We start from the raw sequence: 19,573 nt of genomic DNA on the forward strand, positions 1-19,573 counted from the left end.
CGTTTGCCTCGAATATTTTATTTCAACCTCTTTATACTCAATTACATGGAACTATGACTTACTTATATTTTTAAAATGACTCGTTTCAAAATTTAATTTTTGAAAACTCGTAAAGTGAGAATAGTGAATATGCGATTGGAAATAATAATCGATTCGAGAATACAATAAGTTTGAAAAATTGGAGACTTGTACATTAGTCTTGAAATAGGTATTTTTATATTTAAGTGTTCAATTATTAGTAAGTGATACTATCGTTATAAGAATTTATTGGAATTTCCACTTTATCGCGCACAAATCGGAAGTACGCGTTTTTACGCGTGCGATTAATTGAGGGACTTAAGACCTTTATTTTTAGACCATTAAGAGTGAATAATAATAGTATGAATACAAGTGCATTAGAGGTTTAGAGCACAAGGGAAACAAACTCGAGAGGAATCGAGCACGAAACGCGCGCGTACGTGCACTATCCTTAGTTGACTTTTGGAGCAATTTTGGCCACACATTCTTAAGCTTCTCATGGAAGCATCACACCAGATCAAAACCCTTCTTTTCTCACCTCAAGTGCACGGCTGAAACTCTCATTTCTCACCTCAAGAGCCGGCCAAAACAAGAAAGAAAAGAAAGGAAAGAAAACTCTTTATTTCTACCTCAAATCTTCCACCAAATCACACCAAATTTTAACCACACTTAGCTAATCACTTGGAGACCAAATCAAGCTAGGAAAGAGGGCTGCTTTCCACTATTTTCTTGAGCATCTTAGGACCAAAAATTTCTGCTTGGTTCATCTAAGGAAGTAAGTGATGATCCACTACTCAAATCTTGTCTTATGGAAGTAATATAGCATTTATAAGCTCATGCATGCATGTGGGTAGTCTTATTTATGTTGAAAATGTTGTGTGGGCTCTATGAATTCTCACTATGGTTGGATGGACTGATTTGATGAATTATGGTGTTATTAATGTTGGTTTAGTGCTTAATTTAGTGGAATAATGTTGTGTTGTTAGTGGAAACTCAAAGGATGTGAAGAGGGAAATTTTTCCGATTCTGCCCCTGTGAATTTCGTGCACTTTAGTGCAAATTTTTGAGGTTCTAATGACTTATTTCTGATGTATATGTGTAATATAAGTTGTGTACAAAGTTTCATCAAAAAATAACGTGATTTGGTTGGCCAAATGTTGTGTTTTCAGAAATCAGCAAAACTGGAAATTTTTCCCGTAACTGCTCTGGCAGTGTTCTTGTTTTGGCTATAACTTTTTGCTCCGATGTTGAAATCGAGTTCCATTTGTAGCACTGGAAACTAGACATTCCCAAATTTCTAACAGTATAAAATGCACATTCTGGTTCCACCTGAGCCGTCCATACCAATCGTTTGAACATGACTGTCCTGTTTCACGTCTACACTGGGAGCTCTGTTTTGAGCAGCGAATTGATGCTCACATATGAGCTGGTTGTGGACAGATTTTGAAAACGATTTCTTCTAAGAACTTTTAGCATAATGAATCTAGTTTTCAACTCCAACACCACGCTCAATTCCGAGTTGAATTGAGTGATTAATGACCAGATTTCGAAACTGAATTTGTGGGAGAAAACCATCATGTTGGACAGATTTGTAACCAATCTTGATTTGAGACTTTCTACTCGAAATTCTTGGTGTAAATCACCTACCAAATGTTTCTTGGATCCTTATTAGACCTGGTTATCATAAATGAGATATGTTTTAGGCATTTTATTAGCCAAAGGTTTGAGAAAAAGAAAATTAGAGGTGCAAGGCAGCTTTGCCTTGGAGATTTAGAAACTTTGAAGGTTTTGTTAACCAACTTTCCGAATGAATTTTCCTATGAAATTTGGTAGAGGAATAGCCCTTATATGGTAGGATAATATTGCCAACTTGGTGCCATTCCGAGTCTATTTCGATGTTCAACCAACGTTCCAAAGTCGGCGATTTAAATCTGAAAAATTGACCCAACGGTCTCATTTTTCAGCAATTTTGAGCCGCCATATTTTGGTGCTCAGAACTCCAATTCTTGTTCCGCTTGTTTTTTTTTAAACTTTGATTGTAACTCTATTTGAGTTTCAAACCTGAGAGGCTAGTTCAAATTCTGTGAATTTTGCCGAATTTCCAAACTTGGCGAAAAACTAACCTTAAAACTGTCTCGCAAGCCTAAAACAGTAACTTTGAGCCATTTTTTGAATGCCTTCCGTTGGGAATCATGGGAAAGTGTATTCTAGGAACTTTTAGTACTTTGGAATAAGTTTCCAACGGTACCAAATTTTCCAATTTTGGACATACGAAGAGTGAGATACGATTTTTCAAAAATTGAACCTCAAATCAGAAATTTTCAAACTTGACGGGAATTGAGTTTTTGAAACTCTTCCCTAACCTTTGATACTTGTGACAGCCCCACCTTCCCCTAAGGCGAACCAAAGGGTTCGACAGACCGCCTGCCCAGCTCTCGCCAGGACTCAGTCATTCATCTCAGATAAAATCGAAACAAAACCACAAGGCAAAGTATAATAACGATTCCAAGCTTAGAACATATACTTAGACATTTCTATCTCAAAAGGAATTACAAAATCAAATGTACAAAAGTTCTCAATTCTTCATACATCCAACTCTTGCCAAATGCTAGGGCGAGAACCATTACAAAAGGATCAAAAGAACTAGACTATGCTAGTCTATACAGAACTCTCGTCCTTGCTCGCATCCCCTGTTAAGGAAAACAAAACTAACGGAATGAGCTAGAAGCTCAGTGAGGTTCCAAACACACAAACAAACAAACAGTTGAATACATTAACCATAGATAGCAAGTAATTCAAGAAACATGACAATATAAAGCGATAATAACATTCATTAAAAGGATACGGGCTCACAGGGAGCCATTCGTTCCTTCATTCGTTCATTCTCCTTTCATTCCCTTATTCCTCCAATCATTTGAAAATGCATTTCGATAAGTAAAACCATTATTTGCATTGACATTCATTCATTCATTTCATTCACCCCCTCCTGGACGTTGGCCAGGCTCCACCAGACTACAAGGTAATACTCGAGTATACCAAACGTTCACCCAGGGTCACTAAATCGCCCGACCGAGTCCGCTTCTGACTCGAGTCGATCAGTAACGAAGGGCAAGGACCCAATTCAGCCAAACGGCTTATATTCATGCGCAACTAGCATTTAATTATTTAATCATTGAAAATTTCACATTCATTTAGGTCGAGTGCAATAAAGTACACACTCGCCTAGAAAACTCATTTTAAGCAATCATTGAAAACATTTAACATGTTATCATTCGTTCATAACAAGTCATATAATCAAGAACAAGCCACATAGTCAATGAAAATATAACAAACAAGGAACAATCACCTATTTACGCAAAATAACGTCCAAAGTATCCTTTCGGATAACACCCTCAATCACCAAGGAACCCTAATATAATCAAAAGAACACATTATGCTTCAACCATCAAAGATGTAAGTGATTCAAAGAAAATTCAAATACGTACTAGTACAAGGTATAAATATGGTTTTGGTAGTGAAAAGAGTACATTTAAATCAAAGGACATAAGTAAAATATTTGTAGAACTTATGCTCATTCATAAAACTTTAAAATCTCCATTTAGTCGAAGTGACAAAGAAAACGTATTTCTATTAGTCGAAAATTTCATTTTTCCAAGGGTACAAGTTTCGGCCGAATTTTAACTTATGTACCTCAATAAAAGAAGACGCAAATACCCTAGATGGTTCACGTGGTATTCGCTCTCAAGCCTTACTCAAGTCACAAGTATATCTACCTAGTTCTTGAGCGTAAATTTGGGCAGCACGCCCTTTGTATTTACCCATTTTCCAGCCATTTATGGCTTCATTCTTTTCCTCAATCAATCCTAAATTCATACACAACATCATCTCATTTCAATAGCCATTCCATAGGCTCCAAGTCATACAAGTACAAAATCAAGCTAGGAGCATGTGCGGAAATGAAGGTTGAGTCAAGAAATAAAAGACAGATTTGACGTTGTTTTGCGTAACGGACACAACCGAGGCTACGCTTATCGGATTGGGGTGAAATTTATACCATTTCGAAGCTAAGACAAAGGCCTACAACTTTGATGAAGACAGTCAGTCCAGTTTGTAGTGTATCTAAGTCAAAATTGCCATTTACAGAACCAGAATCTCACATTCAGGCTAGTTAACCGCACTATGCGTAAACAACCATAACTCAGGCTTCTAAAGTCCAAATGAGGTGATTCTAGGGGCGTTGGAAAGATAAGACATAGCACTGAAACTTTTGTGTTTTGGCTAAAGGCTAATTCAGTACACATCAGGGTTAACAGACACAGTTAGTGTTGTGAAATATCAAAATTGTCCATTGGACTAAACCTATGAGAGTTAGGGGTATGTTTGTCTTTTCACAGGCTACATTACTCCGATTGAGTTGAAATTTTGTAGAAAACTATAAAACATCATTCTCTACAACTTTCATGTTTTATACTAAGTGTAATTCGGCCTCTAACATAATGAACTGGAACCAGGCAGAACTGAAGCTACAATTTCCAGAAATCTGGAATTTTGTTATATTCAAGCTATAATTCACATTTTTACCTTAAAACTACCACTACTTTCTCCTTTACAAGATCATATACCAAATATATACAGCATATAACACCTAACCCACAAGAAATTTAAGTGAATCAATCAAAACCCTAACTCAAAATTCATCACTCCAATCATCAAAACCATTTGAAACAAGCATCACAAGCACAATTCTAATATTAATACCCAACTTAATCATGATTCATGGAGAAAGAAAGGTTGATCAACCATTATACCTCAAGACAAGAGCTTGCAAGAAGAATCCTCCACTTCTTCTTGAAATTTTTTGGTTCCCCAAGCTTCTCAAGCTTCCAAACTAGTGATTAATCGGTTTAGTTTTTCTTGTTTGCACTCAAAAGGTTGGATTCAAGGTTGAAAATTGAAAACTCTCTTCACTCTTTTTCCTCTCCTTGCTCTCGGCCAAAACAGAAAAAAAATGGTGAAGAATGAACTCAAATGAAAGATAAGAAGGTAAGACATTGGCTTGGTCAAGGAACCATAGGTGGCCAACATTTGTCACCACCAAAACCAACTAAAATTTTGTTTTTTTTTCCTTGCATTTTGGGTCAAATATTTCGGCTATAAGGACTGAGGATGAGGGAGATATTTTGCAACAATATCAAGGATATGTGGTGGTAGGGAAGTGGTAGTCAAGTGGTGTGTTCAATCGGTAGTGAGCGATACCCGCCGGTTCGAGCCGGTTTTTCTTAAATCGCGTATACTAAGGTTTGAACTTAGAATTCACTAACTTATTATTATCACCTCTAATCCCACACTTAATATCATCTAAAACTCACTTTTAATCACCACATTTATCGCACTAGCGGGTCCCACATCGATAATGTGTTTCAAATTTAACGTACACTAACTCGTACTAGGAAAATGAATTTAAAACTGTACTTGCTTGTAAAATGCATAAAAATGTTAATATTTCCAAGGAAAGTATAAAATGTAGGCAAAGAAATAAAATAATGCTGAGAAAATATGAAAATTTTTGGGTTCTCACAATACTAATTGACCATTTTGTACTTGTCTTCATGAAGGAAATCAGTTTTTCCTTGTGTTAATAAACACTACTTTTGAACCTTGAATTTTGAGCAAGTAAAACCCCATTCCATGGTATATTCTAGATTGTACGAGTGTACAATCCCTCTCTTGATAAGAAAGGATTTTCAAGTGATAGTGTGTAATAGATAACTATTATTTGCTCAGGTGCTCAAGGAGACCTTCACGAGAATCTCAAGAGGAACACCTAAGGGCTTGTTTACGCACTCACTCTCTTATTTCGATTGGTGAGTGTCAAGTGCATGAATTTGTTGCTAAGTGGTTAATTGTTTCTTATCCGTTATGTGAATTTGAAATTTTGTGACGAGTGTGTACTTTACCGCACTCGTTCTCTTTCAAATGAAATTATATTCGTATTTTGCTATGTGAATGCATATCCGACTTGTACATAGTAATGTGGATGTGATTCGTATTTGTGATTCGTATATGTGATTCGTATTTGTGATTCCTTTTGGAATCGTCGATTTGAGCTTTGCTCATCAACTTATATTCGTATTCGTATTTGTATTCGTATTCGGGGGACGCCCAAACTCGTTGGTTAACTTTGCGATTCGAGCCAGTATGGGCTTGGTCGATAAGCTTAGCAAATCATGAGATATTCGTAGAGTATGATCTATTGGAGAGATCTTGCTCGGCATTACTCGCGCAGTATTGCCATGATATACTCGAGTATTATCAAAAATTTGATGAGCGGGCCCGGTAAGGGGGTGTAACGGTGACGGGATTCGAAGAAAAGTGGTGTATCTACGGATTTAATACTTATGTGGTTGACGGAGTGTCAACATGAGTTGTGATCAAGATTTTGACTCGACTACATGGAATTTAGCTCCTGAGAGTTACAGTATCCTTGAATTGTTTCTGTTTATTTTTCCTATTCGAAATGCGAATCATTCGAACTTGATAGCTTTACTTACAATGTAATTGTTGTCACTACTTGGATTATGTGTTTGCATGTGTGTTTCTTGACCTCACTGAGTATTGGCTCATTCCATTAGTTTGTTCTCCTTAACAGGAACCCGATTGGAAGAAGTTAAGCAAATGCCGACTTGAGGCACTTTTGTATTAGTGTTTTAATTGTAATTGACTAGACACTTTTGGATGTTGTATATTTTGGGGAAAGTGATTGTAAATTTGAAATTGTGATGTAAGACTGGATATTTATGTATGGAAATGACTTCGTACCTTTATTCCGACTTTCATTGTTAGTATTAGATTAGGTTTGAATTGGATTTGTCTCGAGTCCTAACGAGAGTTGGGCAGGCGTCCCACGGATACCCTTAGGTTCACCCTTGGGAGAAATGGGGGCGTCACAGGTAGTGGTTTTTTTTTATATGATTATGCACTAATAACTATAATCACATATGAATCTTCAAATATAGGGTGCTAGAATTTGTATACTAATTTCTAAGCAAATAAAAGCATGGAGAGGAGAATTATCAATGACTGCATGGTAGGAAATCTGTAAGAAAATGAAGTTGCCATGTAAAAATGCATAAATAACATGAGCAATAAATGCAGATTGTAAGCATAAAAAGACAGGTAAAAAAGTGTGTATAAAAGACAAGTAAAAAACTATAAGCATGGCAATAAATACACTAGTATAACAAAGTTTCAATTGATGGAAATTAGATGAATAAATGCAGATTGTAAGCAAACCTTAGATGATAACTCACCAAAGAGAGGAAAACCAGTAAACAGGAGCAGTAGCTTCAAATGTGAGGCATAAATCAGAAAGAAGTGGTTTAATGAGCAACGGAAAAAATTTGGGACAAAATTCGTACAAAGTCAACGGGAAGAAATGTATTTGAAGGCTTAAACAACGAGTGATAATGAAGAAGGAAGAAAGTTAGTGGTTTAAAACGTTACCTTGGAAAGTGTCATTCGAGTAAAATGACTGGTAGGAAAAAAGTAACTTGAGATATTTAATCTGTCTAGAGAACATTTAAATGGCTACCTAATCTTGTAAAATATTGGTACAATTCAATTAATTTTAGAGGAGTTAACAAAGGAAATCTTATCGTAAATAGTTTTAGGGGAATTAACAAAGGAAATCGAACAAACAAATAGTAAGTGGAATTTTCTCCAGAGTGTGCTTAACTGTAGTCTAATGGTGCAGGATATTGGTAGAATACATATAATTGAATTGAAGATAGTATTTGTGACAGAAGTTAACAAAATAAAATAAGCCAATGGATAACAAAGGTGAAGTGGTATAAAATTAGTGTAATTTATTGGTAGAATGCAATTGAATTGAAACAAGTAGGGGTCACAATAGTTGGGAAAACAAAATTAGCCAAGAGAAATTAAGTGTAATATTGTTTTTGTATACAAATTGGAGTAAAAGTTAAAGAAGAGTCAACAAAAGGAAATTAATCAAAAAAATAGGAGCAACAAAGGGAAATTACCCAAAAAATAGTCAGTGTAATTTGATGAAGAGGGTATTTAATGGTGATATAATCCAGTAGGATACTGGTGGAAAATCAGTCAAAAGACAATAAGCATGATTTTCATATTGCACACTGCATTGTATTTTACGTACGTATATGAGATCCATTAACTTTTTCTTCATCACAAGCATTCTTCTGAAGCTTGTGTATGCTGTATCGTCTTTTTTTTTTGGTTACACGGAAAGCTCCTTTATTTTTTTTTATCATAATCCGGCGGGCTACAATATCCATGTCCAATGAGACAGAGGCATAATGGAAATAATTGCTAGGGAATGAATGGCAAATGATAAGGAGATTGAAGCAAAGAAAGGCAGGGGAAAGAGTGGAAACAAATTGGAAAAAAAATTAACCAAAGCGGAGGACAAACAAGAACCCACATTTTTTATAAGAATCACAGAAAAACCAGTATAGTAGACGATGTGCTTACGCATCTTTCAACTCAACAAATGTTACGAATCTTTCATTTTTCCTGCGCTTTCACTTTTATTTTTCTTTTTAAACGCTCCTTTCAAATGCTTTAAACCTTAGTACTTCACCCCCATTATTCTAAAAACTTAAAAATTGAAGACTAAAATGCTATATAACTATATTTTATTCCGAGGACAAAAATCACTCCAAATAGAATTTAGCACTTCAAATTTTGTGCCACAAAAATATGGTAAAGCTAAAAAAAAAAGTAATTTTGTACTTAAAAGTTGATAAACTACCTATTAAATTTATTTTGTCGTTACTCTAGAAATAAATTATTTTAAAACTTACAAAAAATTCAATAAAAATTTGTTGTAATATATTTTGTTCTTGTCTAATCATATATCTTGTATTTAAAATCATGAGATTTTATATCTAAATTAATTATAATGCCCCGTTGTGTCAACCATCCATTTACTGAACCAACAATCCGTTGAACCATTTCTTTATCGAGTTCCTCTTTAGACCCAAATTTAGTACGTATGTGAGTGATTGAACTATATTATTTGAAAAAAAAAAGATTTAAATTATATCATAAACACATTTTTGAACTATATTTTTATTTATTTATTTATTTATTTTATCTCATATACATCCATCACAAAAAAGCTACAATATTATAATAAATAATTTTTTTCAAATAATGGGTAATTGGGTATCCAAGTTTTTAATATTAAGTTTAATATGAACTGCCACCCCTTTTTACAGCCAACCAAAACTAAGACAAGAAACACACTTTCGGTGTTTTTCTGAGTCAGCTGATTTTGTGCAAAACCAAATAAAAAAAACTTCGTCTGAAACTTGCTTATTTTTGTATGGAATGATTCTTTCTACACTTGTTCAGCTCTATTTAAACCATTACCCAAGTTTCTTTATCCTGTATCTTCTGTAAACCCTTTGACTATTAGTAGCTGTACAGTGGAAGAACCAAAGAAAAAGTCTCGTTGGGGTTTGGATTGGAGAAGACGGATTGATGGATTCTCAAGTATTGGTTGCTCTTGGACTCTCACTCATAGGTGGCTTAAGTACATCCATAGGTCAGCCATTGAAAAATTATTTACCTCTGCAAATTTTGGAAATGGGTTATGTAAGTTATGTATAATTGTTTCAGTTGAGGCAGCCTGGGGCTTGTGTGTTGTTGGATTTCATAATTCGAATTGAAATGTAGACTTACATGTTCAGTTGTTGATGAATGAAAATTTATTTACAATATCGGGAACTGTTTCCACAATTTGTTTGATTTCAAATTGCTTTTACATTTGTGTTATGCATCAAAAGTTAGAATATATGAAAAATTTTGTTTTTGTAGGTTTAATTATTAGTTTAGAATATGAGTTTCAATATTCGGGGGCATTGCTTTTCTGTATGGCAGAATCTAGGGAACATGATTAACTATTCATCTGCACTTCTGGGTAAGGATAGTGGTTGTTTCCGGGGCAGGGTATGATACAGGATATTCCTCTCGAAGAAGAAACTACTGCACATAAGAAAATGCTTAACATTACAGGCGAATGGCATCTGGTTATTTGCCGTGGAACCAAAATTCGGTTGTTTACGGATGTTCTCAAAAGGATTGTTTGCATAGGAATAGGCTTACAAATAAGACTGGTGAAAGAATGTTCGGCTGCTCATATAGGGGTATATGTTTCTGGTACAGAAGTCAATGAGCTGACTGATCTCTGTGTTATGCAACTTGCATAACCTCTTTCTTGGCATTGCATGCCTGATTTCCAAGGTTTGATTCATGTTGCTTCCTTTTTTCTTAGCTTGATTTGGCGTTGCATGCCATGGTCAATTAGTCATATTAATCTGCTTTCTGATCCTCTGATGTATTTCAACTTCACCATTATATTCACATTCAAATAGGTATATGGTGCTTCTGAGTTCGTCTTAAATGGACAGTTATCCTTCAGGGTGATTTGACTGTGTGATTCATGAATGACATAAATTACTTGTTAGATTTATTTTAAACTATATCAGATGCAAAGTTGCTTACCTGCCATTGATATTGCAAGAGGCATATTCATATATGCTGTGCAGTTTGACATGAGCACATAAATTTGTGTAGTTTTAAGATGTAAACTTGCTTTTAACTTTACAAAAATTGTGATGAGATTGCATATTAAGGATTTTGTACACCTCTTGGAAATTAGAGTTTGTTGGGTGGATTAATCCAACTCCAAATGAAAGTTAAGGGAGTGATATGAAGATTCCACATAGTTCACTAGGGATGTGCGGCAGGGCTGCAGCGGAATGGGTTTGACACTTATAAAATCTCAAGTTAAAGATCCTCAGAAACTATGAAGTCTATACTTCTTGACCCAGTACCTAATCAGACTGAGTATTTCCTTCTGAAATTTGTACACAAAATGATGTGGTTTCTCCTCATTGGGTTTTTTGGCTATAGAAACAAAGATTAAGTGTGTAATTATTATGGATGAAGGATTATTGATGGGCATAATCACCTCCCAGTCTAACAATATGGCATAATTATTCTAGGACAGGCCTAGGCTAAGCTTATTCTGATGTTTTTCTCCATTCTAATCATCTTGAGCCAGCTGCTAGTTTGCTTCTCATGCAAATCTTATTGGCAAAACAGCTTGTTTCTGGTACTCAAAGTTTTGTCAGCTATCTGCAATGCAAAATTTAAGTTACATTAAACAAAAGAAAATTGATATTTGGCTCCAAAAGAGTTGAAGAGAGGTATGATGAGTTTTGCTAGTGATTGTCAGCTGAACCTTTATACTTGCCATATTACTGGCTGCATTTGTCCCTTACATGCCAGAAACTTAACATTGTAGGGGGGGCCTTTCAGTGCCTTGGATTAGCTATCATTGTAGGATGAAGCAAGTATTAGATTACATTTGGAGGTTTTCCTGGAACATTGGTAATGTGATCTGATTCTTAAAAAATCAAATTATATATGTGAAGCAAATTTTGCATGTGAAAGACTCTGAGTTGACTATGTGACTTCCCTAGGCCTTAAAAGTAGTTTCTTCCCTACCTTCCAGATGATTGATGATAAGCCTTTTAATTTTTTCAGTCATACAAAAGTTAAAATTTTTGGCAAGATTATGTCTACTTGTTGTCGCGCCCCACTTTTTGATATGATGTGTGAATGTGATGTGTGTGTGAAGTGTGGTGTGAACGTGTGCAAAATGAAAAGTAAAAAGGCCATGGGACTTTGGAAAGCGACGATTTGGCCAAATGAAATTTTAAAAAGGGTTTTTAAAATATGAAAACGGAGTCGCCACTTGGTATAGATTTGGGGTGTACCAAGTCACCCAAAAAAGTGTTTTTTAAAGACAAAGTAGTAAAACCCTTTTTAAAACGACTCCTAGTCCACGTAAGCCAAAGAAAAAGGTTCGGGGGTCACGTTTGACAAAGGGGAAGGCAAGGATAGAATCCAAGGCACCCCTTTGACCTAGCCAAGGCTAGTTGCGCGACTTAACCTTACCTTTCCTAATTTTCTACCCAATATATGTTCGCACGTTGGATATGACTATATGAATGCAAAACGGAAAGAAAAATGCAATCCTAAATTCTACGATGTCTCTCGTGAGGCTTTTGGTCCCAAACCACATGAATTGTGGCGGCCAACAAAGGAAAACCCCATAGAGGTCGATTAATGCAAATGAGACTCAAATGTGCAAGTGTGAAAGTGTATGAAAGAAATTAAAAATCCAAGTGTTTGTGTGCAAGTGTATGAAAAGGTGCACGTGTGCAATTGTATGAAAATTCCAAGTGTTCGTGTGCAAGTGTATGAAATATAGTGATAAGTGCATATAGGTGTGATTAAATGCAATTTTGTGAAGTAGAAATCAAAATGAACAATAAGGAAAGGAAAATGTGAATTGAAAAGAATGAGTGAGTGATAAATGAGAATGAATGAACCTAAGGGAATGCATCAGGTCGGGTATGGGAATGACTCCTAACTTGTCGACTTCGATTTTCCCTTTGATTAGAAGGCAAAACTAGCGTGCTAAGGCTATCGAGTAGCCACACTCGCTCGTTTCCCTTATCAGAAGGGGACCCTCAAGCAAATGGACCCTACAACTATCATGATATGCAAAAATCCTAAAATGAAGGGAAAGGGGGTTCGAGGAGCATGCCAAGTGATAAAACTAAGAAAAATACATGATATGTGGTGAACAAGCAAAAGATATGCTAATGAGGGGAAATCCCTAAGGGTCTAGCGTTGGACTAGCCCATTCTATGAATTCCGACTAGCGTTGGACTAGCGGAAACGTACATTCATCCATTCCATTCATTCATGGCTATGAAAGCAAGTAGACATGCCAAAATACTCGTAAACACATAGCACATAGCATTTAGCATGCTCGACTAGATGCAAGAGCCTAATAAAGCAATTAACATGTAGCAACAAAAACAAGCAAGCAAGGGGAAGGGGAAGTGGACCAGATGCTCTCCGAGCCCTATCTATTACAAGCCAAGAGGTGTACACATACCCCATAAAAGCTTAAATAAAAGCAACCAAGGGGAAGGGGAAATGGACCAAATGCTCTCCGAGCCCTATCTATTACAAGCCAAGAGGTGTACACATACCCCATAAAACTTAAATAGAAGTAAAAGCAAGTAAATGCACGCAAAGAGGTAAGGAAAGCGGAGTAGGCATGCGTATTCACATAACACGTAGGAGCACGTAGGGTCAAATGAAGTGCAAATGAAGGATAGAGTGTACCTCCCTTGAAGCGACGCCCTAACGTAGTGAAATTACTAACTTACCCTCCAAAATAATAAAAGGGTCAAGGTACCACTTTATTTAAAAAAAATTAAAAGAAATGTGCAAAACAAAGTTCATTTGATCATAAAGTTCCTAAAGTCATGACTTAAGCGCAATTGAAACAAAGCATGGTAGTTAATTGAAGCAAACAAACAATGAAGTTGCACAAATTAAAATTACCAAGGACCAAATTGATGAAATTATTTAATTGATTGGGTCCTAATGGCTTTAGTTAGAAGCCAAGGGGTTGATCTGCAATTTTCCAGGTTTATTTCTTCATGCAAAGCATGCAATCACGTAGGAAAATTTTCTGCAATGAGATCAATAAGACTGCTGCATTCTTTGCTTCCCTTTCCAATATCGTGATTCAGATTTAGCCAAAACTTTTCTTGATCTAACATTCCAAACTTCAAACCAAACAACAAAGCATAAACTTGGCAGTCAAACAACCCAAAAACATAGGGAAAGATCATGCAAACATTCTGGAAAAATACACAAGAATGATTCGGCACTTTGAAGATTTCTGCATTTGAAGCTTTCTGCAAATTTTCCAGCCATGTCTCCTGCCATTCTTATGTTCATTTTAATGCCATTTTCATCCAGACCAAATTAGTATTTTTATCCTAACATCAAATGCCTTGATTCCAAAACAGCAAAACACAACAATCAACGCCCAAAACCAGCCGAAGGAGAAAAAGAAAAACGGATAAATGGAAGCATACAATGTTCTGAAAAATTTTCTGGTATTGCTTCTATCCATTCTATCATGCAAATAAGTTCATGAAACAGCAAGTTTCTACTCATTCATCCTCAATTAAACACGCAACTTCACTGAAGGGTTGGCACAAAGAAATAGAGTTGACCATTAGGGGGGGGAAAAAAAACTAACAGCCGTAGAAGGAACGAAAATGCAGCAAAACCTTTTGTAGTTCGGCACTTTGCAAGAATCAGTCTCCATGCTCAATCAAAACTAAATACAACTATGCAAACCTCTTACTTTACATCATGAAAACTTTCAGATTTAGACACCAAAAGCCGGGCAACAAGCATGCAAAATCCAAATGATTCAAGCAACTTCAAGCAAAGTTTACAAATTTTCTGCAACATTGAAATCTTATGTAATGCGGTCCTCCTTTCAAAAGGCAACAATTAGCATTCCGAGCAAAACAAAAGACAGACTGGAATCAAAATATCAAACACCAGACTTGCCATTCATTTTCAATACAAAGACTCAAAATAAACATGCAAATCTGGAAGTAAAAAAACGCAACTTCCCACTATATTATCCAAGACATACATAGCCAACAAAATTTGCAGCCAGCGGCAACCTCTTCGAACCCAAAACAAATACGATCTTATGCATCCTATCATCAAAAATCCAGCCATAAATCATGCATCTCCCAGAAATTTCCAACCCAGATTGTGCATAAAAATCACCAAAAGAAAACAGCCATGAACACTAGAAACGAACACAGCTAAACGCAAATCCCTTCTCCTCCAAGAACAAACCAGATTCACGGATAGAAACTCGCATGAAGAATGCAATCCAGTGCAAAGACTAAGACTTTCAGCATACAAACATAACTCAGCAACTTACAAACAAATCCAAAGTAAAAAAAATGTTACCTTTAAACCTTGACCGAAAGCTTGATGTATTCCAGAAGACGAAATCTTTGCTTCTTCGTCTCTCCCGCAGATGCGCTTCCTGATTCTTTGCCTTGCTTCAACGAATCCAAAACCTTCTTGCTGCCCAAAGTTTCCTGAACCAACACCTCTAAAACTCACTGCTTTTCTCTTAATCCGCCGTAAATCTTCCTCACTCTTTTATCACTCTTTCTCAGTCGCTGTTTTTCTGCTTTCTTCAGCCGCACACTCTCTGTCTTTTCCCTTCTAGCTTTCTCTCTTTGTTTTTCTAAGTTTCGGCTGTCACCTCTCTCTCGTATGTCCTCCACCCAGAATTTTCTCTAGCCTTCAACCTTCTTAAACCCCAGCCGTTAGTCCTTTCCCCCAAAACTCTATCTTTTCGCTGCCTTTCCTTTTTCTTCTTTTGGTTTAGCCAGAAACCCTCGCTCCCCCAAAAAATCCTCTGTTGCGGCTACCTTTCTTTTTGCTATTTATATCATCAACCCCCCTCCTAAACCCTTAAAACATTGCCACCATATTTGCAGCTTAAGGAGCCGCACAAGTCCTCCTTTGCAAACTGCAAAAAATTGCAGTTTGCATGCCGCGGCTCTATTTTTTTTTTTTTTTTTTAAGAAAACAACTTGAAGATTACAGAAAATATAAATAATAAAATATAAATAACAATAATAACAAAATTACACAAACCAGGTAATAATAATAACAAAACAAAAATAATTTTAAACAAAAGAAACTAAACAAAAATGGCCATTTTTAAAAATTTCCAATTTTTCATTTTTTCATCATTTTCTTTTCCTCAAAATAACTTAATAAAAATAACTAAAGTGCCCAAAGATTGAATTTAAAAAAAATAAACATATTTTTGTGAACAAATTTTCCTTTTTTCTCTCTTTTTATTTTTATTTTTTAAATCCAACTAAAGCCTACTTTTTTTTTGAATTTTTCTCTTTTTCTTTAATTTCTTTTTATGATTTTGCATTTTCATTTTTCTTTCAAGAAAGCATTGAATAAAAACAAAATGACTAAAATGATTTTTCTTTTCTTTCTAAAAACTCTATAAACTTAAAAACTAAAAACTAAAAACTAAAAACTAAAAACTAAAATCTAAAACTTAAAAGTGATTAAAAACCTAAAATGACAAAATAAAAACAAATAGACAAACTAAAAGGGCAAAATGAATAAAACTAAAATAAAATAACAACTAAAAAATGCAAAACACACAACAATGAACTAAATGCAAGCGATCTAAAATAAAAATCATGAAGTAGATGCCACATACAAATTATTCAAAATTTGGTGTCTACAGTTTGCCCCTCTTTGTCTGAGTTTTGAAAAAACTTGAGACAAAGAAGTGGACACCAAATACTTACCTGTGTTATTGGGCTGCAAAATGATTCCAACGAACAAGAATTCTAAAAAAAACGGGACTGACCCGAACATGAATGTAAAAACGGGATAGACCCGAACAGAAATGTAAAATTGGGATAGACCCACGGGATAGACCCGAACAGAAATTTAAATTAGATGAATTGAAGTGAGATGGAGTGTTGGTGGGATGAAAACACGCACATTAGTGAGATAGGCTCGATGCTAACGGCGGTAGGATGAAAACGCGCACGTTAGTGAGATAGACTCGATGCTAACGGCGGTAGGATGAAAACGCGCACGTTAGTGAGATAGACTCGATGCTAACGGCAGTAGAAATAAAACACGCACGTTAGTGAGATAGACTCGATGCTAACGGCGGTAGGATGAAAACACGCACATTAGTGAGATAGACTCGATGCTAACGGCGGTTGAAGTAAAACACGCACGTTAGTGAGATAGACTCGATGCTAACGGCAGTAGGATGAAAACACGCACATTAGTGAGATAGACTCGATGCTAACGGCGGTTGAAGTAAAACACGCACGTTAGTGAGATAAACTCGATGCTAACGGCGGTAGAATGAAAACACGCACGTTAGTGAGATAGACTCGATGCTAACGGCGGTTGAAGTAAACACGCACATTAGTGAGATAGACTCGATGCTAACGGCGGTTGAAATGAAAACACGCACGTTAGTGAGATAGACTCGATGCTAACGACGGGAGAATGAAAACACGCACGTTAGTGAGATAGACTCGATGCTAACTGCGGTTGAAGTAAAACACGCACATTAGTGAGATAGACTCGATGCTAACGGCGGTAGAATGAAAACACGCACGTTAGTGAGATAGACTCGATGCTAACGGCGGTTGAAGTAAACACGCACATTAGTGAGATAGACTCGATGCTAACGGCGGTTGAAATGAAAACACGCACGTTAGTGAGATAGACTCGATGCTAACGACGGTAGAATGAAAACACGCACGTTAGTGAGATAGACTCGATGCTAACTGTGGTTGAAGTAAAACACGCACATTAGTGAGATAGACTCGATGCTAACGGCGGTAGAATGAAAACACGCACGTTAGTGAGATAGACTCGATGCTAACGGCGGTTGAAGTAAAACACACACGCTAGTGAGATAGACTCGATGCTAACGGTGGTTGAATGAAACGCACACGCTAGTGAGATAGACTCGATGCTAACGGTGGTTGAAAGAAACGCACACGCTAGTGAGATAGACTCGATGCTAACGGTGGTTGAATTAAAACCAATCCCAACATGACTTTCGTGAAGTTGGCGGCACAAAATCCAGGCCCAACGTGATGATGTGGTGTTGGCGGCACCAAGTCCAGGTCCAACGTGATGATGAAATGTTGGCGGCACGAAATCCAGGCCCAACGTGATAAAGTGAATGGTCAGCGGGATAAGACCCAGTCCTACCATCCAATTGGTCAAGATCTTGAATTTGATTTGTCAAGAATCAAGAAATTTGATTTTCCAAGTAACAAGAATTTGATTTTGATTTTTGATTTTTGACTTTTGAACTTTCTGATTTTTCGAGAGAATTTTTTTCAAAAAATAATTTGCCCCCAGTGTAGGGCCCTTTTCCCTTCTTTCTTCTCTTTCTTCGGCATTGGCCTTCCACATCGCCAGATGCTTTTCGTCGACTTCAACTGTGAATACCTGCACAGGGCTTACGTGCACTCAAATAAGCGTGACTGATTTGAAAAAAAATGCATTATTTTGTTTCTTGGACGAAATCCTCAATTGGACTACAAAAATATTTGCCCCTGTGTGGGCTTATTTTGCGAAATTTTGCGAATAAAAATTTTGCCCCAGTATGGGCCCATTTGATTGCAAACAATTGGTTTGGATGACTTTCCATTTATGCGAACACTATAAGAAAGAAAATTTCATGATGAATTTCTCAAAATAATACCAAATTACAAAGGATTTCTTCCTTACCTTAGCATCGAAGCTTTGGGTAATGGGCGTTATTTCTGACTTGGAAATGGGAGGCCAAGATTTGTCTTATTTTGTGCTCATTCGATATCACGTCTTCATGAAAGCAAAATAGTTTGTCACCCTTATTTTCCAAGAAAACTTAGTCAACATACAAGCTTGATAGGCTTGCAATAAAATGGGTAGAAACGATAGCTAAACCTGTGAAAACTGGTTATACTCCCATGATCACAAATGATTGATGGCTTACGAGCATAATCGCCACTTTGGATTGTCATGAAGGAATAAGTCAACGATGGACTTTATCAGCTTGTAATTTGGCTTGAAAACGATAGCTAAAGAAAGAAATAATTTTCAAGGACATTGCACCGAAGATCGCGTTTTTCTCAAAATTACCCTCAATTTGGACTCCAAGATCTTGGACTTTGTTTGACTTTTTGTCATCACTCAACAGGGTCTTTCGGCATCAAATCTCTTTTTTTTTTTTTTTTTTTTTTTTTTTTTGCATTCATTTCGCTCGTTTTTCTCTTCTTTTTCCCCCTTTTCAAAAATAACCTCGCGGGGTTTCACATGAAGAGCAGTGTCAACCTCACACCTAATCAATTCAGAAATACAGCTAAAATTTTCGACATCAGAGATTTCCTTGACAAAGCCAGTGCAAAGAACAGAAGTCAGGACTTTCGGCTTTGTAATGGGGTCAGGTGGGGTGCTTAGAAAAGTTAAGGCTTGAAAACAGATTTCAGAACTGGTTTGAAGAATCTGAGATCGCATTGTTGCGCCAACCCTATTTTAGGGTAAAATCAGAATTTGCCTCAGTTTTTGCTCAATTGAGGCTTTTTCTCTTTCATTTTCTTTCTTTTTGATTTTTTTTGGCCTTCGGCCATTTTTGAAATTTGCCCCAGTTTATTTGTGGACTGAGGTTCTCTTTTCTTCTTTTGTTTTTGATTTTGTGGCTTTTCACCTTTCACCTTTTGAAATTTTCTTTTCAACTCAAACTCGCCCCCAGTGTGGGGTTTGCGATTCTCAGGGGTTGCCAAACGAAATATTTTATTCTGAAGGCTCAAAAAGGATAACTAGGGATAGAATGCTTGATCGGAAAAGAAGAGGGCCTGACTTTAATTCCGTTCCCTACATTAACTCTGAAAAGAAATTTTCATTAATGGGAATTTTTTGGCATGTATCTGAATTAATTGACTGAGGAAGACCCTTGCATAGACGATCCACCAGATGAAATTCTTCCTTTTCTTTTTTCAACATTGGAACCCAAGTGGAATCAAATTTCCAA

At 36.4% G+C, this 19,573-nt stretch overlaps 1 protein-coding gene across 1 annotated transcript in view; it reads left to right on the forward strand.

Annotated features, from left to right (window-relative positions):
* The first annotated feature begins 9,274 nt into the window (after nt 1–9,274).
* The window catches only part of LOC140008882 (zinc transporter ZTP29), a 28,155-nt gene continuing 17,856 nt past the window's right edge, over nt 9,275–19,573 (forward strand). Inside the window, exon 1 of the mRNA XM_072053787.1 lies at nt 9,275–9,607. Coding sequence (XP_071909888.1) covers nt 9,544–9,607 — 64 coding nt within the window. The 5' untranslated portion in view covers nt 9,275–9,543. The remainder of the gene's footprint in view (nt 9,608–19,573) is intronic.

The sequence above is a fragment of the Coffea arabica genome, chromosome 1e (assembly GCF_036785885.1).
Source record: "Coffea arabica cultivar ET-39 chromosome 1e, Coffea Arabica ET-39 HiFi, whole genome shotgun sequence".
Lineage (NCBI taxonomy): Eukaryota > Viridiplantae > Streptophyta > Magnoliopsida > Gentianales > Rubiaceae > Coffea > Coffea arabica.